Source organism: Tachyglossus aculeatus, chromosome 10 (assembly GCF_015852505.1).
Source record: "Tachyglossus aculeatus isolate mTacAcu1 chromosome 10, mTacAcu1.pri, whole genome shotgun sequence".
NCBI classification, from domain to species: Eukaryota; Metazoa; Chordata; class Mammalia; order Monotremata; family Tachyglossidae; genus Tachyglossus; species Tachyglossus aculeatus.
Genome location: NC_052075.1, coordinates 811,140 through 834,541, shown reverse-complemented (window position 1 = coordinate 834,541; position 23,402 = coordinate 811,140). Strand labels below are relative to the sequence as shown.

General features: G+C 54.3%; 2 protein-coding genes across 2 annotated transcripts in view; one reads left to right on the top strand and one right to left on the bottom strand.

The window, feature by feature from the left end:
• Positions 1-2,731, bottom strand: part of C8A (complement C8 alpha chain) — a 24,131-nt gene extending 21,400 nt beyond the window's left edge. The window contains exon 1 of the mRNA XM_038753313.1: positions 2,484-2,731. Within this exon, the coding sequence (XP_038609241.1) occupies positions 2,484-2,584 (101 nt within the window). The 5' untranslated portion in view covers positions 2,585-2,731. The remainder of the gene's footprint in view (positions 1-2,483) is intronic.
• On the top strand, positions 2,583-23,402 carry FYB2 (FYN binding protein 2). The gene is made up of 18 exons (XM_038752632.1): positions 2,583-2,658; positions 8,075-8,115; positions 8,463-8,615; positions 11,782-12,331; positions 12,621-12,788; positions 13,687-13,783; positions 14,471-14,565; positions 14,835-14,934; positions 15,371-15,411; positions 15,888-15,954; positions 17,354-17,452; positions 19,177-19,205; positions 19,607-19,670; positions 20,158-20,244; positions 20,464-20,548; positions 21,273-21,429; positions 22,107-22,140; positions 22,557-23,402. The coding sequence occupies exons 1-18, from the start codon at positions 2,583-2,585 to the stop codon at positions 22,612-22,614; spliced, it is 2,001 nt and encodes a 666-aa protein (XP_038608560.1). The 3' UTR covers positions 22,615-23,402.

Sequence of the window (23,402 nt, the reverse complement as noted above, 5' to 3'; positions counted from 1 at the left end):
AAACCCAGAAACAAGGTGCCCAGCAGAGTCCCACCCGCCCAATTGGTTAGGTAACAGAGGTCACCAGGAGGGGGTCTACAGGAGGGTGGGAGAGACCGTTCAAATGCAGAAAGACTCATTCCGGGTAGGAGAACAGGGAAGGCTATAAAGTGTTGGCAGTCCAGGTGCAAATAATAGTAATAATAATGATGACAGTATTTGTTAAGTGCTTACTAGGTGCCGAGCACTGTTCCGAGCGCTGGCGTAGATACAAGGTAATCAGGTTGTCCCACGTGGGGCTCACAGTCTTCATCTCCATTTTACAGATGAGGTGACTGAGGCACAGAGAAGTGAAGTGACTTGCCCAACGTCACACAGCTGACAAATGGCGGAGCCGAGATTAGAACCCATGGCCTCTGACTCCCAAGCCTCTTTCCGCTAAGCCACACTGCTTCTTCAGCCATGCTGCTTATGGGAGGTGAGACAGGCAAAAAAAGAGTTGGCACCTTGAGGGGTGTGGGGTGATCAATGTTGGGTCATTAGGGGAGAGTCAGGGGGGTTGGACAGTCTGTCCTGGGTCACTGGGCGAGACTTAGGGATGGAGAGTAAGCTCCTCTCTAGATTGTGTTTGCTTTTCTTTGTGGTACTTTTTAAGCACTTACAACGAGCCAGGCACTGTACTAAGCTCTTGGGTAGATTTAAGCTAATCGATTTGGACACAGCCCATGTCCCACATGGGGCTCACAGCAGAGGGAACTGAGGCCCAGAGAAGTGAAGTGACTTGCCCAAGATCACACAGCAGACAAGTGATGCAGTCAAAGCTCATTGTGGGCAGGGAGCAAGTCTACCAACTCCGTCGTATTGTTCTCTCCCAAGCATTTAGTACAGTGCCCTGTACATAGAAAGCGCTTGATAAGTACCATTGATTGATGGATGCAGAGGGAAGAGTCAGGGGTGTTGGACAGTCCATTTCTGACCACCTTCCAGTCCTTCTGACTCCCAGGCGTATGCTCTTTCCACTAGGACTAAGCTCACTGTGGGCAGGGAATGTGTCTACTTATTGTTACATCGTACTCTCCCAAGTGCTTAGTGCAGTGCTCTGCACACGGTAAGCACTCAATAAATGCGATTGAATGGATGAGCAGGGCTGCTGCTGGAGACCAAACCCTGGAATCTTTGGGCTTTTGGGCTAGGATATTGCTAACCATGGAAAATTATTTCTCCACTAAAGGGAGCCTGGGGGTCATTTCCCTCTTTCTCCCCACCCCACCTTCCCCAGGGATAAGGGGTTGGTGAACCAGTGCTTTATTAACTGTTTAATTGGTTCACCTCCAGAGAGACTTTGAATTTTTCCCTCTAAGTCCATCTTGGGTGATGAGTTCATCAAACGGCAAACCAGTGGGGGCTGTTCGTTTGCAAAAGGGATTACAATAATCAGGTCTGGTAATGAAATGTATCAGGATTTCGCTTATCCACAATTCCTGGCCTGCCTCTCCTAATCATTAGTGATGTATTTTCTGATTATTCTAAGCCATATTAACTTTAAATACAAGCTGCAAATTAACAGCAGGTGGGAGGAGGGGGAGGACAGGGAGAAGAATGGTTTTCCTTCACAAAACGGTCGCTTACAGGGAATCTCTCCTACTCAAAAACGTAAAGGCAATAATGAGATTTTTTATTAAAGAAAGCTCTTAGGGACAACGTTCCACTGGAATATTAAAAGGTGTTAAGAAGAGGAAGGAATTGAGGTGGGTGGAGGCTGAAAACCTGTTGTGTTTGAGGGAGGGGACCATGCGCTTATTAGTACAGTGCTCTTCACAGAGTAAGTGCTCAATAAATATGATTGAATGAATGAATGAATGAATGGTCCACACTTTGGGAGGGGTCAGGGCCTCTATGGAAGGGAGATGGGGAGGGGCCTGTGGTCTGTGAGAGGAAGGGGGTATGTGGTCTCTGTGGAAGGGAGGGGGCCGTGATATATGAGCAGGAGGGGCAGTGATCTCTGTTGGACAGAGGTGGGGAGGGGGCCATAGTCTGTGGGAGAAAGGGGGCTGCGGACTCTGTGTCCAACCCAGTTATCTTGTATCTACCCCAGCGCTTAGAACAATTCCTGGCACATAGCAAGCACTGAACAAATGCCACAATTATTATTCTTACTATTACCTGTGGGAGGGAAGTGGGGAGGAGGGGGCCGTGATCTGAGGCAGGAGGGGCCTTGGTCTCCATTGGAGCAGGATGAGGAGGGGACTCTAGTCTGTTGAGGGGAGAGGGCTGCGGTCTGTGTTGGGCGAGAGGCCGTGGTTGCTGTGGGAGGTGGGACGGCCATGGTTTGTGCAGGGGGAAGGGGCTAGGGGCCTGGGGTTGGGAGGCTGCAGTTCGGGCTGGGGGAAGGGTGATGCAGTCTTCCCTGCCCCACATCAGGGTCTCCCCCATGCAGCAAGTTGCCCTGAAAGCCCCCTGGGCCTGCACAGCATCGGGGAGGGTCGGGGGGCCCACGGACTCACCTGCTGGTTCGGCTCTGGCCGGTGGCATTCAGCTTCCCGGAGGTCAGACCCAGAACCAAGCAGAAGGGCATTAGAGCGGTCACTCTGGGACCTGGATGCATGGCGGCCAGCAGGACGGCTGCCCCGGGGGGCGACCAGCTGTCTGGAACGGCCTGGGAGGCGGCCGGGAACAGGGGTTGGCTGGGAGCAGGGAACTCCTCGTCTGGGCTGGAATAGTATGGACACCCGGCTCCGTCCTGACCGGACAGTCAGTAATCAGTGAGCAGAGAAACCATCGAGCGGTCACTGCCCTCAGGGCCTCTGGATGAACAGGGCCCCCACTGTGGTTGCTGGGAAGGTGGCCGACCCTTGAGCTCACCAGGAAAGTTCCCCCTCTCCCCTCCTCCCAGGGGAGATGGGGCAGGGGCTGGGGGGCAGTTTCTGGGGTTCTTTGACCAGGGCAGATGGGAAAATCTGAAAACAGGAGCCCGGCCTCAGACCCTGTGTGAGGGTGAGTGTCTGTGTGGTTCCCTGTGTATGCTTGAATGTTGACATGCCAGTGGGCATCTCTGTGGGCACGCGAATGGGCATGTGAAGGGGATCTGTGAGACCTTGTGTGATGGTGCATTTTATTGTGTGCATCAGTGGGAAGGGTGTGTAAGTGTGCTTGTATGGGTGTGCTTGTGGGTGTGTGGTGTGTGCAATATGTGTGAGCACACAGGGGCCAGAGTCAGGGAGCGGTTTTCGAGGACTAGTCCGCCCAAGGCCTAGCGGCCTGGAGACCTGATCGGAGCCGAATGGAAGACTTGAAAAGCAGTGTGATCTGTCTGGGGGAATGTGTGTTTGTGCACCCGGGGATCTCTGTGACTGTTTGTACCCATGACGAGGTGTCTTTGTGTTGGGGAAGGGGAGGGCGAAAGAGAATCTGGGGTGTTTGTGTGTCTGTGCGAATGTGTGTCTGTGTGGCCGTGTATCTGTACCAGGGTATCAGTATCGATGTGTATGTGTGCATGTGTGTGTCTGTGTGAGCATGTATCCGTGGCAGTGTATTTGGGTCAATGTGTGTGTGTGTGTCTGTGGGTGTATATCCATGGCAGTGTGTCATTGTGTGTGTTTGTGCAAGTGTGTATCTGTATGGATGTGTATCCATGCCAGTGTGTCCCTGTTAATGTGCGCATGTGCAAGTGTGTGTCTGTGTGGTTGTGTATAATGATAATAATAATAATAATAATAATAATAATAATAGTACTGGTTATGTGCTTACTATGTGCCAAGCACTGTCCTAAGCACTGGAGTAATAATAGCAATAATAATAATGGCATTTATTAAGCGCTTACTATGTGCAAAGCACTGTTCTAAGTGCTGGGGAGGTTACAAAGTGATCAGGTTGTCCCACGGGGGGATCACAGTCTTAATCCCCATTTTACAGATGAGGTAACTGAGGCACAGAGAAGTGAAGTGACTTGCCGAAAGTCACACAGCTGACAAGTGGCGGAGCTGGGATTTGAACCCTTGATCTCTGGCTCCAAAGCCCGGGCTCTTTCCACTGAGCCACATAGATACAAGTTAATCAGGTTTGACACAGTCCATGTCCCAGCGGAGCTCACACTCTTAATCCCCATTGTACAGATGAGGTAACTGAGGCCCAGAGAAGTGACTTGCCTAAGGTCACACAGCAGACGTGCGGCAGAGCTGGAAGAGCCCAGGCCCTTCTGACTCCCAAGCCCGCGCTCTATCCACCATGTCAGTGTATCCGTGTCAATGTGTGTCTATGCAAGGGTGTGTATATGTATGTATGGATATGAATGTGAGACTGTGGGTGTGTCTTGGTGAGAGTGTCACTGTTTTGTTTTATGGTCCTTGTTTAACGCTTACTATGTGTCAAACAGTGTTCTAAGTGCTGGGGAAGGTACAGGATAGGCTATTGATGCCTGCCTAATTGTTTTGTTTTGTTTTGTTGTCTGTCTCCCCCCTTCTAGACGGTGAGACCATTGTTGAGTAGGTGTTGTGTCTATTTGTTGCCAAATTGTACTTTCCAAGCACTTGGTACAATGCTTGCACACAGTAAGCACTCAATAAATGTGTGACTTTGGGCAAGTCACTTAACTTCTCTGTGCCTCAGTTCCCTCATCTGTAAAATGGGGATTAAGACTGTGCGCCCCCTATGGGACAACCTGATCTCCTTGTAACCTCCCCAGCGCTTAGAACAGTGCTTTGCACATAGTAAGCGCTTAATAAATGCCATTATTATTATTATTATAAATACGATTGAATCTTGGGAGTCAGAGGTCGTGGGTCCTAATCCTGGCTCCGCCACTTGTCAGCTGTGTGACTTTGGGCAAGTCACTTGTTTCCTGTGTCTCAGTTACCTCATTTGTAAAATGGGGATGAAGACTGTGAGCCCCAAGTGGGACAAGCTAATAACTTTGTATCTATCTCAGTGCTTAGAACAGTGCTTGGCACATAGTAAGCGCTTAATAAATACCAACATTATTATAATAATTATTATTATTAAGTAAGTTAGATCGAACACAGTCACTGTCCTGCATGGGGCTCACAGTCTCAAGTAGGAGGGAGAACAGGTACTGAATTCCTGTTTTACAGCTGAGGAAACTGAGGCACAGAGAAGTTAAGTGACTTGCCCAAGGTCACACAGTTAGCAATTCACAGTGTCAGGATTAGAACCCATGTCCCGACTCCCAGGCCGGCAATCTTTCCCCTAGGCCGTGCTGCTTCTTGTTTGTCATTATGTGTCTGAAACTGTGGGTGTGCACATCTGGTGTTCTGTGAAACTGTCCGGGCAAGCAGAATGGCGTAGTGGCTACAGCACGGGGCTGGGAGTCAGAAGGTCATGGGTTCTAATCCCGGCTCTGTCTGCTGTGTGACCTTGGGTAAGTCACTTCATGTCTGTGGGACTCAGTTCCTTCAGCTGTAAAATGGGGATCGAGACTGTGAGCCCCAAGTGGGATAGGGACAGTGTCCAACCCAATTTGCTTGTATCCACCCCAGCGCTTAGTACAGTGCCTGGCACATAGTAAGTGCTTAACAAATACCATCATTATTATTATTATTGTGTGTGTGAATGCAGAAGTTGCATTACATTTGTGGATCTGTACAAAGGTGTCTGCAAAGCTGCCACTTAGCTGTGTGACCTTGGGCAAGCCACTTAACTTCCCTGTGCCTCAGTGACCTCATCTGTAAAATGGGGATTAAGACTGTGAGCCCCACGTGGGACAAGCTGATCACCTTGTATTCCCCACAGAGCTTAGAACAGTGCTTCACACATAGAAAGCGCTTAACAAATACCATTATTATTATTATCGTGTGTGTGTGTGTGTCTCCCTGTGTCTGTGCCTATACACATGTGTCCATCTGTGTGCAACTTCAGCCCAGGGAGTGGATGAGAGAGAAGACCCGGGGTGGGGGGTGGGGGAACAGAAGACCGCTGGAGTGGGCCGGAAATGTGACTCTTTATTATTCATTCTTTCATTCATCCAATCGTTATTTATTGAGTGCTTACTGTGTGCAAAGCACTGTACTAAGCACCTGGGAAAGTACAATACAACAATAAACAGTGACATTCCCTGTCCAAAACAAGTTGCAGTTGTATTGAACTCTCCCAAGCGCTTAGGACAGTGTTCTGCATACAGGAAGTGCTCAATAAATATGATTGAATGAATGAGGGGGAAAGCCCAGAGCTCATGGAGGATAAAGGCATGGCTCAGTGGAAAGAGCACAGGCTTTGGAGTCAGAGGTCAGGGGTTCAAATCCCTGCTCTGCCAGTTGTCAGCTGTGTGACTTTGGGCAAGTCACTTAACTTCTCTGTGCCTCAGTTACCCATCTGTAAAATGGGGATTAAAGACTGTGAGCCCCCTGTGGGACAACCTGATTGCCTTGTAACCTCCCCAGCGCTTAGAACAGTGCTTTGCACATAGTAAGCGCTTAATAAATGCCATTATTATTATTATTATTAAAGGGGGGAGGGCCCTGCATGCATGGTGAACCCTCCAGGAGCCCCAGTGCCAGCTCGTTGGCCCCAGAGGGGCAGCTGCCCCCTGGCCCGGCCTAGCTCTGGTCCAACCCCTTGGGTCCCTGTGTTACAGAGCAGGAACCTAGGGCTCAGAGAGGTTGAGCACAAGGCCCAAGATCACCCAGCATGTGGGGGTGGGACCGGAGCCGTGCCCATGGACCCTGAAACCCTCACCCCGACCCGGAGAGGGCACAGTTCCGCCCTGCCCTGCCCTGTCCGGCGCCACTCCTGCCCTTTGGTCCACCAGGGGAGGAGGCCGACCTGGATTTGTAGCTGCCTCAATTGAGGGTGGTTCAGTCATTCAGTCAATCGTATTTATTGAGCACTTATTCGTATTTATTGAGTGCTTATGGTGTGCAGGGCACTTTACTAAGCGCTTGGGAGAGTACAACATTCATTCATTCAATCGTATTTATTGAGCACTTACTGTGTGCAGAGCACTGTACTAAGTGCTTGGGAAGTACAAGTTGGCAACATATAGAGACGGTCCCCACCCAACAGCGGGCTCACAGTCTAATAACAGACAGACACATTCCCTGCCCATAATGAGCTGTGCAGAGCACTGTCCTAAGCGCTCGGAAGAGTACAGGATAATACTGAACAGACACATTCCCTGCCCATCACGAGCTGAGCAGAACACTGTCCTAAGCGCTCGGGAGAGTACAAGATCATAGTAAATTGACACATTCCCTGCCCATAAGGAGGTGTGCAGAGGTGGGGTGGGGGTGGTCCCCGACCACGGACGACTCGGGTTTTGGGCCCCTGGCATTCCGGGCCCCTGGCATCCCGGGCCCTGGCATCCCTGGGCCCGCGGGCTGCGCTGGGGGGCGGGGCCAGGGAACACCTGCGGACTCCAGGTGTCTCCAAACAGGCGTCGAGGGACCGGGAGGAGGAGGAGGAGGAGGAGGGGAGGAGGAAGAAGGCGGAAGGAGGGAGGAGCCGGGGCCTGGGTGGGTGAGATCTGCGGCCTCCAGGGGTGTCTGGGGCTCCGAGGCCGCTGGAGGAGGAGGAGGAGGAGGGAGAGGGACAGGAGCAGGAGGGAGAGGGACAGGAGCAGGAGGGACGGGAGGAGGAGGAGAAAGAGGAGGAGGAAGAGGGACAGGAGGGAGAAGAGAAGGAAAAGGAGAGGAGGAGGGAGAAGGAGGAGGAAGAGAGACAGGAGGGAGAGGGAGAAGAGGAGGGGAGGAGTAGGAAGAGGGATAGGAAGAGTAGAGGAGGAGGAGGAGAGGCAGGCCGGAGAGGAGGAGGAGGAAGAGAAGGAGGGAGAGGGAGAAGAGGAGGGGAGGAGTAGGAAGAGGGATAGGAAGAGTAGAGGAGGAGGAGGAGAGGCAGGCCGGAGAGGAGGAGGAGGAAGAGAAGGAGGGAGAGGGAGAAGAGGAGGGGAGGAGTAGGAAGAGGGACAGGAGGAGTAGGAAGAGGGGCAGGAGGAGGAGGGACAGGAGGAGTAGAGGAGGAGGAGGAGGAGGAGGGACAGGAGGGAGAGAAGGAGGGACAGGAGGGAGAGGAGGAGAAGTTGGAAAAGGCGGCAGGGGGACCTTGCCCAGCCCGGCCCGGGTCTTCCAGGGCCGGGGTCTCCCCGCAGACCCCACCCCCCACCCCGGGGGCAGCGAGGCCATGGACGGGGTAAGGAAGGGGAGCCGGGGAGGGAGGGAGGGGCCGGGGGGGGGGGGGGCCATCCCCGCTTGTTTGCCCTGCAAACACGGTCCTGGCCGCAGGGCGGGGGGCGAAGTCCGGCCGGGGGGGCGGCGGGCTGCCTGCCGGGAAACCAGGGGAGGACCCCCACCCCCTCCTCTCCCGAGCCCTAAAGGGGCGGGGAAGGGCCGGCCTCCTCCACCCCCCATCTGGGGCAGACAGCCCCTCTGGGGCCGGCCTGGACGCAGGGGGAGGAGGAGGAGAAAAGGGGGTAGGGGGGTCTTCCCTCCATCCCCTCCCCCAGCCCGACCCCTTTTGGACCCCCCCCCCCCACCAAGGGAAACCGCAGCTCCCGCCCTTCTGCCCCCCAAAGGACGGGCCTGAAGCCCAGAATCGTCCTCAAACCTACCTATGGTCACACAGCACTCTGCTTGCAGAGGCGGGACTCGAACTCAGGTCTTGTAGGTGTCGCTACCTTCCGCTTCATGTCTGTGCCCAAGTGCTGCCCGTTCAGGTTAGGGTTAGGGTTTCCTGTGCTTAGTGGGTGGGCCGGGATCTTTTATCCTCAGGCTGCGGCCCACCTCTTCTGGCACTCCTTTTTTTTTTTAATGATATTTGTTAAGCACTTACTATGTGTCAAGTGCTGAAGTAAATACGAGTTAATTAGGTGGGCCACAGTCCCTGACCCCATGGGGTTCACAGTCCAAGTAGAAGGGAGAACAAGAGAGATGAGGCCCAGAGAAGTGAAGTGACTGAACCAGGGTCACACGGCAAGCAATTGGCAGAGCTGAGATTAGATTTACTCCCAGGCCCTGGGTTTTTCCGTTCTTCCCGATCCTGGCTGTGCCCTCCCATCCACCTCCGCATCAAGCAGCGTGGCTCAGTGGTCGAGGGTTCACATCCCGGCTCCGCCAATTGTCAGCTGTGTGACTTTGGGCAAGTCGCATAACTTTTCTACGCCTCAGTTACCTCATCTGTAAAATGGGGATTGACTGTGAGCCCCCTGTGGGAAAACCTGATCACCTTGTAACCTCCCCAGCGCTTAGAACAGTGCTTTGCACATAGTAAGTGCTTAATAAATGCCATTATTATTATTATTATCAAACAGAAAGTCCTCACTGTTGGCTTTAAAGCCCTCAATTGCCTTGCCCCCTCCTATCTCACCTTTCTGCTTTCCTACTCCAACGCAGCCCGCATGCTTCCCTCTTCTAACGCCAACTGTCTCACCGTACCTCAATCTTGTCTATCGCCCCGCTGACCTCCGGCCCACACCATACCTCTGTCCTGGACCTCTCTCCCTCCTCAAATCTGACAGACAGTGACTTTTCCCTCACTTCAAAGTCTTATTGAAGGCACATCTCCTACAAGAGGCCTTCCCTGACCAAGTCCTCCTTTCCTCTTCTCCCACTCCCTTCTATGCCGCCTTGCCTTACTCCATTTATTCATCCCTCCCCTCACTCAGCCCCACACCACTTATGTCCATGTCTGTCATTTATTTGTTTCTATCAATGTCTGTCTCCCCCTCTAAACTGTAAGGTCACTGTGGGCAAGGAATGTATCTGTTATACTGTTATACTGTTTTCTCCATACAGGACTCTGCACACAGTAAACGCTCAAGAAATACAAATGATTGACTCTGCCACTTGTCTGCTGAGTGACCTTGGGCAAGTCACTTCAAGTCTCTGGGCCTCAGTTTCCTCATTGACAAAATGGGGGTTAAATGCCCGTTCTCCCTCGTCAGAGGTCATGGGTTCTAATCCCGATTCTGCCACTTGTCTGCTGTGTGACTTTGGGCAAGTCACTTCACTTCTCTGGGCCTCGGTTACCTCATCTGTAAAATGCGGGTTAAGACTGTGAGCCCCACAGGGGACAACCTGATTACCTTGTATCCCCCCAGCGCTTAGAACAGTGCTGCACACAGTAAGCAGAGCACTGTACTAAGCGCTTAATGATGTGTTAACGATGTGCATCTAGCTTTATTTCTATTCTATTCTTTATTTCTATTTGTTCTGATGACACCTGTCCACGTGTTTTATTTTATTGTCTGTCTCCCCCTTCTAGACTGTGAGCCCGTTGTTGGGTAGGGACCGTCTCTATATGTTGCCAACTTGTACTTCCCAAGCGCTTAGTACAGTGCTCTGCACAGTAAGCGCTCAATAAATACGACTAAGTGCTCAATAAATACGATTAATTGGCACATAGTAAACGCTTAACAAATGCCATTATTATTATTGTTATTCATTCAATCATATTTATTGAGCGCTTTCTATGTGCAGAGAACCCCATATGGGACAGGGACTGTGTCCGACCTGATTAGCTTGTATCTGCCCCAGCCCTTAGAACGGTGCTTGACACATAATAAGTGCTTAATAAGTATAATAATAAGTCCTGGTTTGCGGGTTTAAGCTAAGGGGGTATGGGTGTATCAGAGTGTGATAAGGCAGTACCTCAGGTTCCTCTGTGTTGGTTTCCTCTACTGAATTTTGCCTCCATCTAGACTCTCTCACCATCGACCCCCTCGCCCACATCCTCCCTCCTGCCTGGAACTCTCACCCCATTCATATTCGGCAGATTACTGCTCTCCCCTCCTCCAAAACCCCTCTGAAATCAGGATCTCCTCCAGGAAGCCTTCAGTCAATCAATCGATCGGATTTACTCAGGGCTTAATTTGTGCAGAATACCGAACTAAGCACTTGGGAGCATACAATTACCCCACCCTATTCGCTGTCCCCTCTGGGTCGACTGTTCAATCAATCAGGTATATTGAGTGCTTACTGAGTGCAGAGCACTGTACTGAGCATTTGGGAGAGTATGATATAATAATAATAATAATGATGGCATTTATTAGGCGCTTACTATGTGCCAAGCACTGTTCTAAGCACTGGGGAGGTTACAAGGTCATCAAGTTGTCCCATGGGGGGCTCACAGTCTTCATCCCCACTTTACAGATGAGGGAACTGAGGCACAGAGAAGTGAAGTGACTTGCCCAGAGTCACACAGCTGACAAGTGGTGGAGCCGGGATTTGAACCCACGACCTCCGACTCCAAAGCTCAGGCTCTTTGTACTGAGCCACGCTGCTTCTCTATATATGATATAACAGAATTGGTAGACACGTTCCCACAGCGAGCTTATGGTCTAGAGGCAGTGCACCCTGTAAGCGCTGAACCCGTTGTGGGCAGGGATTGTGACTCTTTATTTCTGTATTGCACTTTCCAAGCGCTTAGTACAGTGCTCTGCACACAGTAAGTGCTCAATAGATACGATTGAATGAATGAATAAATGGATACTCACCCCCAGCCCCACAGATGTCTACATCCTTATACCCTGCCCCTTCCTGTATCTGGACGATACAACCTTACAGTCTACTGTGTGCAAAGTGCTGTCCTGAGCACTTGGGAGATGAAAAAAGAAAGATGAAAGAAGAAAGGCTGATTCCTGGATTTTACACACAGGAGTTCAGTACATAACCTTAGTATTTGACAAGGGGCTGGAGATGGGGAAGTGGAGGGAGGATGCAGTGAGTTGGAGCATGAAGAGAATGAGCAGGGGAAAGCTAGGAGAGGGGGATTGACAGGAGGAGGAGGAGAGATGGTGGGACTCAGGGTTGGCCACCTCTTCCACCCGTGTTCTTCTTCGGGCATGGCCCATCTGGCCAGCCGGGAGATCTAGAGACCCCTCCTGCCCCCTCTTCCCGCCCAGATAACAACCCCATCCCCTGCCCTGTCGTGTTTCAGGAAGAGGTCAGGGCCCTACACTTCCTGGCCCTCCGAGCCCGGTTCCAGAGCAAGGCCACGGCAGGACCCCCTAGAGAGACCACCGGACACAGCCCCCCGGATCCCAGCCCTGCCCGGATGCCCAGAGAATTGGGGGACCCACCCAGGATGTGGGCCCAGTCCCAGGACAACATGGACCTGAGCCCCAGGGACGCGACCACAGTGGTCGGGAGCGGCCCCGAACGACGCACTTTCAGCGAGACGCTGCGCATCTGGGAGGAGGCTGCGGTAGCGGCAGAGACCACCCACCCACCCCCGCTCCTGCCCAGGCTGGCCAGGGGGGGCATCTCCCCGTGGAGACTGAGGGGGTCTGGGCCCGGGACCACCCCTACCATCAAACCAGCGGGGCTCACGTCAGTGGGGGCCAAGACCCGCAGGATTCCCCAGCCAGAGAGACCCCACAAGCCAAGAGAGTTGTCCAGCAGGTCTCAGGGTTTGTCCACTTCCCCACCCCCTCAAAATAACCAGAATGACCAACCCGGAATTTACTGGGCCCTCATTTCATGCCAAGACTGTGCCCAGCACTGAGGCCGATACAGGATAATCCTATCGGACACAGTCCCCCACCTCCACGGGACGTCCAGCCTAAGAGGGAGGGAGAGCAGGGATCGTATCCCCATCGTATGGAGGAGGAAACTGAGGCACTTGGCTCCAGGCGGGCAAGGGCAGAGCCGGGATCCAAAGCTGGGACCCTCGTGCTCAGACGGTCATTCCTCTGCCAGGCCGTGCAGCGGATGGAAGCCTCCGGCCACCCAGATGGCGGCCCCTCCCTGCCCTGGAGTCCCTGGGCCCACCGCCCCCCAAGCCCCTCCGCCCTCTGGAAGTGACACTGCACAGATTCCAGCACTCGGCCCGGACCCCGCCTTCAGCCCCCCGGACACGATCTCTCGGTGAGGGGAGCCTAGGATTCTGCCAGGGTCTATGCCATGGGCACGTCAGTGCCACGGGAAGGGGTGTCACTTCTGGGCATCTGGGGCCCAGATCCTGGCCGAAGTCCTCCTGTCACAAAGTGGTGTCTGAGCAGTGGGGAGGGGGATCCGGATCTCATACGTCATGGGTTCGAATCCCAGCTCTGCCAATTGTCAGCTGTGTGACGTTGGGCAACTCACTTAACCTCTCTGTGCCTCAGTTACCTCATTTGTAAAATGGGGATTAAGACTGTGAGCCCCCTGTGGGACAACCTAATCACCTTGTAACCTCCCCCGTGCTTAGAACAGTGCTTTGCTCATAGTAAGCACTTAATAAATGCCATCATTAGTATTATTATTATCCCCACTTGACAGTTGAGGAAATGCAGGCCTAGAGAGGGGCAGTGATCTGCCTGAGGTCACTCAGCAGGCCTGGGGCAGAGCTAGGATTCGAACCCAGCTCTCTTGACTCCCACTGGGTGGTGCCTAGCTGGGCTCCCCCAGCACAGAGGGCTCAGGGGCCATCTCTTGCACACACACGCATACACGCATGCACGCACGTGCGTGCGCTTGAGAAGTAGCGGGCCGTAGTGGATAGAACACCGCCCTGGGAGTAAGGTCATTGGTTCTAATTCCAGCTGTGCCACTTGTCTGCCGTGTGACCTTGTCTGCCACTTCTCTGGGCCTCAGTGACCTCATCTGTAAAATGGGGATGAAGACTGAGCCCAGCGTGGGACAGGGACTGTGACCAACCCGATTTGCATGTATCCACCCCAGGGCTTAGTACAGTGCCTAGCACATAGTAAGTGCTTAACAAATACCATTATTATTATTATTATTATTACCACTCAGTCCCACAGACCCCCTGCTCTACCTACAGGTCTGAGGCGGAGCCCCGGTTGTCTGCCCAACACCTTGGCTGCTTCTGTGACTGCCCCCAACCCCATCCCTGCTGCGGAAGACCGGAGCCCCATAGAGTAAGTGCCAGATGCCTGTGGCAACCCCTCGTGGGATCAGTCAGATAGCAGCGGGCAGTCCCGGGAGCGGTGGCCTAAGTCCTTTGGGCACTAGTGATTGTGGGAAACCCCAGGCGGGGAGGAGGGCAGAGAGGAATCTGGAATGACATGAAGCCCCCGACTCTTGGCCAGATCCAGGCCAAGGGCGTCCGGGCCCGGAGTCCACTTTGCCTAAGCTGGGGGGCGAGCCCCCGGGACCTCCAGCTGAGGAGGAGGGGGCAGCAGGGGTACTCAAGCTCTTCTTGGAAGAAGTGAAGGGTCAATTTTGCAGCAGGAGCTCCAGCCCGGTCAGAGGGGAGGGTTGAGACTACTGCCTTGGGAACCCACAAAAGGAACTGGAGTCCAGGACAGCACCCAGCCCTTGGTGGAGGGGGTAGGGAGGGAAGGGAGTCCAAGACAGCACCCTGCCCTTGGTGAGGTCAGATGGAGCCCAGGTCAGGACCTTGCCTACCGCGGGTAGCCCCTCGGAGGATAGAGTGGGCAGTCTGCAGGGGAGTGGACAGGCCAGAACTGACTCTCCCCTCAGGGCCAGGACTGGGCTCTGTTTACCGTGTCGGTGGGTGTCCGGCCCCATGGCCACAGGAGAGAAGCAGGCTGTCTGTCCGGGCCCCCGCCCCCTTCCACAATCATGTCTCTGGTCAATCTCAGTTCCACGTATGAGAATCCCGAGCAACTTGACCACCAGGACAGGACAGCTTCGAACCCGCGTCTGGCGGGGGCTGCCCCGGACCCAAGGGTGAGCGGTGAGTCTGCTGGGGACCTGGGAGCTGTCATCTGGAAGCTTATAGCCTACCATGGTCAGAGCACAGTAGTGGACACAACCCCTGTTCTCAAGGAGCTTCCAGTCTACTGTGTGTACAGATCCCTGTACTGAGCCCGTGGAAGAGGACAAGAGACGTGATCCTACCCTCAGGGGGCATCCAGACTAGAGGGGGAGATGTCCAGTTGGATAGCTGTGGACAGGTAACGGACGAGCGATACCTGTGGACAGATGCCATTGTCCCATTTCCAGGGGGCTTTGTGAGCCCCATCAATGGTCACAGACAAAGTCCAGCCTCCAGCACCGGGGACGATGACATGTATGATGATGTTGAGTGCCTGACGTGGGAGAGGTGAGTGCCCCGGCCTGTCGGCCAGAGGCTGTCCAGGGGGAGTCGGGAGAGGTGACCACTCTGGCCAGCTGGAGGGAGGTGGTGGGGTCACAAGGAAAGAAATGGGAGAGGTGAGCGCCCACTCTGACCTGAAGGGAGGGTGGGGGGCAGGCAGGGTGACCACACTGGCCATCTGGGGTAAGGAAGAGAAGCAGAAGTAACCAGTCCAACCGTCAGAGGAAGAGAGGAAGGGGCAAGGATGAGTGACCACCTCTGCGTGGGAGCCCCATCCCTCAGCTGGCCCCTCGGCCAAGCGGAGGCTTTGGCTTCCACGATAAATTGGGGGCTCCTCGAGGGCAGGGCTGGGCAGGCCAGAGGTTATCCTGGATGCCCTCTGTCAGAGGCTGCATGGACAGCAGCTGGACGTTGGTGGTGTTTCATGCTTCCGTTCCCATAGGCTGCAGTTGACTCTATTCCTCTCACTCTCTTCCAGAGGCGGTGAGTCCCAGGAAACCCCAAGATCCCCAGAGGTCTTCCCCACTCCCCAGGTTGCCGGGGGCCCCCAGAGCATCCTGGGAATCCCGAGACTCCGGCTTTGGCCAGCCTGCTTCCCCCGGCTCCCTCAACAGTCTTCCCCACTCAGGGTCCCCTCTCCTGGGCCGTGGGCATCCCACCTCCCTCCTGCTCCGACCTTTACGGATTGGTCATTGTCATCATGGTCATCACCGGAGGCATGGTTTATTGGGTGTCCCTGGGGGCGGGGTACAGTTGGCATAGGGCAGGGGTCACTTGAGGGTATAGGACCAGGGAACTGCCCTGCCTGATGGGCTTCTATCTCTCCCAGTGCTTAGCACAAGAATAAGCACTTAACCAATTCCTCCATTATTATTATTGTTGCAATTATTATCTGGACTGTGAGAACAAATGAATGAATGAATGAATGAAGGAGGGGCTGGGGAGGGGGTCATCTGTAGTTGCAGGAGCCGGCGACGAAAGGGATGAGGGCGTCGGGGAAGAAGAGAGTTGTCCGCAGATCACAGAGTAAGTTTCCAGTCCCCGGCCTCTGCTCGCCATCCGGAAGGCAGTTTTCAGTCTCAGCATCTGTCAGAAAACCTCCTTAATTCAACCCCTGCCAATCGGGAATTGGCGATAATTCAGACTGAGGGGGAGTGGGTTGGGGAGGAAACTGCTGCAGGGTACCCTGAGGTGAAGACGAGGAGAAGAAGGTGGGAAGCAACATGGCCTAGCGGAAAGAGACCGGCCTTGGGAGCCGCGGGACCTAGTTCTAATCCCTGCTCCAACACCCGACCTGCTGTGTGACCTTGGACAAGTCACGTAACTTCCCTAGGCCTCAGCTTTCTCCTGTAAAACAGGGATTAAGTCCCAATTCTCCCTCCCCTTAGACCGTGAGCCCCGTGTGGGTCAGGGACTGTGTCCAACCTGATTATCCTGTATCTACACCAGCACTTAGCACAATGCTTGCCACATAGTAAGCAGTTAATAAACTGTTATTTTTATTATTATTACTATCAACAAATAGCTCTATTACTGTACTTTCTTCAAGAGGTTTTTCCCTGTTTAATCTCGTTTCTTCCCAACAAATTTTCTCCTATTTCCACTCAAGCATTTTGAGTCACCTAAGCAATAGGAATTCACCACCATATCCCCAATCCCTAATGATGATGGTGATAATAATAATAGAATTTAAGTTCTTATTATGTGTCAAGTACTTGTGCTGCACTCTGGGGGAGAGTCAATCAGGCTTGTCCCACACGGAGCTCATATTCGAAGCGGGGAGCACCAGAGAAGCAGTCCCCTAATTTTAATAACAATATCTTCTAGACCGTGAGCTCACTGTTGGGTAGGGACCGTCTCTATATGTTGCCAACTTGTACTTCCCAAGTGCTTAGTACAATGCTCTGCACACAGTAAGCGCTCAATAAATATGATTGAGTGAATGAATGAATAATTGTGGTATTTGTTAAGCACTTACTATGTGCCAGGCACCGTACTAAGCACTGGGTGGATACGAGCAAATCAGGTTGGACACAGTCCCTGTCTTAAATGGGACTCACAGTCTAAATCCCTACTTTACAGATGAGAGAGCTGAGGCCCAGAGAAGTGAAGTAAGTTGCCCAAGGTCACACAGCAGACACACTGCAGCCCTCATGTTCTGTCCTGGGTAAAGCCCTTCTCCAACAGCCTGTGGGCCCTGCAGAGTGGGTCTGAGGCCCTGGAGGGAGCCTGGGAAAGTTTAAGTGGTGGCTGTTGGGAATTTTCTCCCAGGAAATGAGAGGGGAGCCCCCCACCCCATCAGGTGATCCCTGAGAATCTGTAGGGAAGTCAGAGGAGGCTGCAAGTTCCCCACTCCACCCACCCGCCAGAACCACCCCCTGCTCCCGGACACAGCTGATTCCCACTGTCTTTGTCTCCCCTGCAGCCAGGATGGTGGCGAGACCCCAAGGGGGTTGGGGAGGTTTTTCAGGAAAGATAAGGAGAAATCCAAGACGAAGAATGTCAAGTCCAGGATGACCCTGAGGTAGGCACCGGCGATCCAGTGACTGGGGCGATCCATTGGCTGAGCCCCTTCCTGCCGGCCGGAACGGATCGGGGCTGACGACTCGAGGACTGTGTCAGTTTTTGGTTCTATTTTATTCATTCATTCATTCAATCGTATTTATTGAACGCTTACCGTGTGCAGGGCACTGTACTAAGTACTTGGGAAACTACAATACAATGATAAACAGACACATTCCCTGCCCACAACAAGCTTACAGTCTAGAAGCGGGGAGACAGACATTAATATACAGAAATAAATTATGACTATGTACATAAGTGCTGTGGGGCTGGGAGGAGGGATGAACAAAGGGAGCAGGTCAGCCCTCGTACTCTCCCAAGCATTTAGTACAGTACTCTGCACACTAATAATAATAATAATGTTGGCACTGTACTAAGTACTTGGGAAACTACAATACAATGATAAACAGACACATTCCCTGCCCACAACAAGCTTACAGTCTAGAAGCGGGGAGACAGACATTAATATACAGAAATAAATTATGACTATGTACGTAAGTGCTGTGGGGCTGGGAGGGGGGATGAACAAAGGAGCAGGTCAGCCCTTGTACTCTGCCAAGTGTTTAGTACAGTACTCTGCACACTAATAATAATAATAATAATGTTGGTATTTACTAAGCGCTTACTATGTGCTGAGCACTGTTCTAAGCACTGGGGTAGATACAAGGTAATCAGGTTATCCCACATGGGGCTCACGGTCTTCATCCCCATTTTATAGATGAGGGAACTGAGACCCAGAGAAGCAGTGTTGCTCAATGGAAAGAGCACGGGCTTGGGAGTCAGAGGTCATGGGTTTGAATCCCGCTCCACCACTTGTCAGCTGTGTGACCCTGGGCAAGTCACTTAACTTCTCTGTGCCTGTTACCTCATCTGTAAAATGGGGATTAAGACTGTGAGCCCCACGTGGGGCAACCTGATCACCTTGTATTCCCCCAGCACATACTAAGCGCTTAACAAATACCATCATCATCATTATTATTATTATTATTATTATTAAGGGACTTACCCAAGGTCACATAGCTGACAAGTGGCCGAGCCGGGATTAGAACCCATGACCTCTGGCTCCCCAGCCCGTGCTTTTTCCACTGAGCCACACTGCTTCTCTAGTGAGCACTCAATAAATGCAATTGACTGACCAGTCCTGCCCAGAGCAGCCAGGGAGGGTCCGAGTCCTTAAATTGATCCATCAGATTGCAACAGTCCTGTGGAAGGGACTGCGGCCTCCACCTCTACTGTATTTGCACGAGCTCCCAGTACTGCACCCTGCACACAGTAGGTATCTGGCACAAGTCCCCCCACCCCAAGCACCGTGTTCTGCCCAATTCTGTGCACAGAGTAGGTGCCTGGTACAACACTCTGCTTGCAAGGGGGAGCTTAAATACCACTGCAATATATGTCTATTGAAGCAGCCTTGTTTTAATGTTGATTTTAAGAGCAAACTGACCCCTCCTATCAGCATAGTGGAGTCCCCCTTCCCTCCAGAATCAGGGAAGAAGACCTGACCTTCTCCTAGGAGTTGGGCTTTGGCCGCAGCTGGGGGTGGGGCAGGGGCAGGGGCTGGGACCGAGGCCCTCCGACCCCGGAACCAGAATCTGGGAGGGCACACAAAATGCTTCTGTTCTGTCTGTGTCTTGGACTGGTCCTAACCTTACCCTTCTTTGCCCCCCTAATCTCCTTCCTTCCCAGCATGTTTTCCGCCTCCTTGCCCAATCTAAGTAAGTGTCTGTTTGTCCCCGCCCCAGGATAAGGGGGAGGGGGTGGCGGAGCAGAGAGGGATGGATGCAGGGACCCAGCGAGGGAGTAGAGAGAAGAGGCAGACAGCGGTCGTGCAGGTATTAAAGGCTCCCAGGACTCTAAAGGGTCAGTTTGGATCGGGCGAGAGGGGACAGCTGGTCTCCTCTGGTCTCCTGGAAGAAGTGAAGTTTCAGGAGGGATTTGAAGGGCAAGGAGGATGCAGTGTGTCTGGTTGGGGTGGGTGTGGAGTTCCAGGCTGGAGGTAGGGAATGGAGGGAGAGTTGAGATTGAGGGACAACTGGGAGGGGGTGGAAGAGGTCAGTGGAGGGGGCAGGGGCACCGTCCGGTCTGTCTGAAGGGTGGTCCCCATTTCTGATCACAGACTTTAGGTCTCAGGAGGCCGCAGCCTATGATGACGTGGATAAAGGTGGTCCCCGAGACTTGAGGTGAGTCTGCCCGGCTCCGCCTAACCACGGGCAGTGTCCAGCCTCCAGCCCCAGACTGAGGGTACAGTGCCGCCTTTGGCAGTGCAGACCAGCACTGGGTACCTCTGCGCCCAGTGGTATGATTTCCGGTGGTCAGCTTCCTCTGCGGCCGCTCAGACAAGGTGCTCAGGTTCACAGGGCCCGGGCTGAAATGTACCAGTCCTGGCGGGAGCAGGAAGGGTGGGCAGACCCCATGGGCCATCCCCAAGAGTCTGGATTTCTGCGCTCTCACTGTCCCTATGACAGTCACATTGCAACACATGACCAATATTGTGGTCCAGCACCCCGCTGCCCCTTCTAGGCCAGAAAGGCCCAGGTGTGGCCAACCGGGACCAGCAACAAATGGGAGCGGGCAGCCGCAGCGTGAACAGACCACGTCGCTGACCATGTGGAGCGTCATGGATGCAGGGCTTCTATTCCCATCATGGGTTCTGTTCTCTCTCCTCAGGGAACAAGAGGAGAAATTGAAAACGAAGAAGTGGAAATTCCAGGGAGCCAGAGAGACTGAGAGGCAGAGGCCAAGAGGGCCAGAAAGGTTAGAGGCGGGGGCAGAAGCATCTCAGCTGGCTGCAGAGGGACCCAGGTGGCCGGCGGAGGGTCTCGTGGGGGAGAGACGTGGCTGTGTGTGCACGGGGGGTGAGGTGGGGTGGGGTTGTCGTGACCTCCCTTGTTGGATCCAAGTGGAGCGGGATTTTGTCGTGGGAGCGAGTCCATCCTGAACGGCCGGCATCCCCACCCCCGCTCCATCTCCTAGAAACCTCTTCGGAATGAAAAAGCAGGACCCGGAAAAGAACAGGGTGGCAACCAAAGAAGAAAAGATTTTTCGGGAGCGATTTGAGGTTCGTGGCCCTTCTGTCTCCCAGAGCGGGTCTTCCCTCAGGTATCAGGCCCGATGCAGGGCCCCATGGTGGGGCAGCAGTTGGTCAGGCGGTGGCCGCCAGAGCCTACTGGGGCTAGGGGTGGGGACGCGGCCCGGCCCAATGTCCAGCCATGGACAGACCACCCCCACAAGATGCTCTCTCAGAGCAGGCTCAGTCCGGGCACGGGCCAGTTCCCTCCGCATCCTGGGACATGGAATCCAGATGCGCCAGAGTGCTCAGGGGAGCTGCAGCTGGGGAGACTGACCCTGACAGGAAGGAGAGCTAGTTGGAGGTGGGGGTCCCTGGACCTGGCTTTCCTGGATCTGCACTAACAGGGAAGAGACAAAGAAGAGTCGGTGCCCCTCCCCAAATACCAGGGTCCCCCCAACCCCCATCACCACCGCTCTAAGCCTGAACCCAGCAGCGATGATGAGCCAGCCGTGGGAGATGGGGGCAGTAAAGCCTGAGGAGGGGGCCCATGTTGCACGTGTCTGAGAAGGTGTGTGTGTGTGCGCATCTAAGGGGTCTGAGTCAATCATATTTATTGAACGCTTACTGTGTGCACAGCATTGTACTAAGCGCTTGAGAGAGTACAACAAGCCAATAGAACAGACTGTATCTGTCTGTGTGTGTCTCCACCACCCCTGCCCCTCTGCCCGGGTGTGCCGTGGGCAGGGTGAGACCAGCTGGCTCTGCCTTTCAGTACGACAAGGAGATTTCGGTCATCAACACGGCCGTCGCCTGCGCCCACAGCTGCCCACCGGACGCCCTGCACCTAAAGGTGGAGCCGGGCGAGTGGCTGGACATCATCGATGTCACCGAGAGCGACAGCGTCATCTGCCGGAACGCGGCTGGAAAATGTAAGCCCTGAGGGTGGGGCGGGGTGGTGGATGGGTTGGGCTGGCCAGGCAGGGGGCTCTGGGCCACTTGGATCCAACATGCCCTGATGTTGCCATCCAGGCGCAGCTCCAGTGAGGTCCGTCCAGCCCAGGGCTCTGTCTCTGAAGGGCCACCGGGACAAACCATGACCTAATTATCCTGGATACAAGCCCCCGTGATCAGGGGTTGACCATCCCACAGCCCTGACTCTCTCCTCCCCATCCCTGATTCTCCCACTGTGACCCAGCACGGACCATCCGACACCCCCGATTCTCCTCTCTCCATCCTGACTCTTCCCCCACTGACCCAACCCCCACTGGACCAGTGGGTATTTCTGGCTCCCAGCTCCCTGTGGGGAGGGAGGCCCGGTGCTCATCCCTGCCGGAGGAAGACACATTTCCTGCAGTTGGTGCTTAACCTGTCACCCCTATCTCCGGCGGGGACCACTCATCCAGGGGATGGGGGGGTTTGGGGAGCAGCAATTCCACGTTTGCCCCGCCCACCTCCTCTGTGGCCCCTTTACCCTCCAGCCCTACCTTCCCCCTCCATCCACATCTGTCTGAGTGGCCAAGCCCTGACCTTTCCTTTATTTTTTTGTACTCCTGGACACGGGCATCGGATTTTGAGGTGTCTGACCGCTCTGCTCTCTCCTCCACAGATGGTTATGTGCTCATTATGCATCTGGATTTTAAGTAAGTGTTTCGCTCAAGGCCTCCCTGTCTCCCGGGGCCCATCCCGTGCTGGCAACTTGTGTCTGAGCGAGGCAGGGAGGGGCTGGCGGGGAACGCTGAGCGAGGGGAGGCTTTAGGGAGACCCAAGGGAAATGGACCCTTCCCATCCACTCCCTCACTTGGGCAGTCAGGAGTCCCCAGGGTCTCATCCCAGCTCTGCCGCTGGCCTACTGTGTGACTTTAACCAAGTCACAAAACTTCTTTAAGTCTCAATGCCCTCATCTGTAAAATGGGGAGAAATCACCCCTTCCCTCTCTCCGTCTTAAACCGGGAACCCCTCGTGGGACAGGGTCTGGGTCTGACCTGATCATCCTGTATCAGCCCCAGGGTTTGGCAGCCGGTAAGTAAGTCCTTGTTACCATTGCACCTGTGCCCAGGGCTCCATGCCTGGCTCCAAGCTCACCCCCGACCATCACGACCGCCAGCTGTTCCTGACTCTGGGGCGAGAGCCTGCCGGGACCCTGGTGCCGGACGCAGGATCCCGTGAGCCGGGTCTGTGATGGAGGTTGCAACCTGCCTGCTGTTTGGGTCATTTTGGGGGTTACTGAATCTGAGTGAACTGGTGAAAAGGACCATATTTATCAACGCTGACTCTGGGCGCCAGACCGGACCCCATTCCCATCCTCCGCGGGCTCCCAGGCTCCGAGGGAGGGGAGCAGGAGTTTATCCACCCTGAACAGAGGACACTGAGGCCCAGAGAGGGTGAGTGACTTTGCCGAGGTCACCCAGCCGCTGGTTACAGCTGGGTGCAGTACTCGGGTCTCCAGATGCCTATGCTCTGTCCAGGAGGTCTTGCCGCCTCTAGTCGTGGTCTCTGACCAAGAGATAGGCCCTGTAGATGGTGGGGTGGGTGGGCTGGTGGGGGGATTCAGGACACGCTCCTTCCGTTCCCGGTCATCGCCAGTCCACTGCTTGGTGTTGGTTTTGTGTGGTGGGCCCAAAAGGGCCTATCCACCCCTCTGGACCCCTGGAGCCAGGACCCACCGGCCCCTTCCTGTCCTCCCATGGCCCCCCCTTTCCTCCTGGCCAGCAGGGATGGGCCTCACTTGGAAACCTCCGACTGGTCCCTGGCATTGCCAGGGACAGGAGCAGGGGCCTCACGGGTCATCCAGGGCCCGACCACCCCAGCCCAGGGCGGCCAAGCACGCAGAGGCGAGCGTGTGCAGCTGAGTACAGCACGTGCCCAAACAAGGATGTACAGGAATAAAGAGTTGAAACCAGCA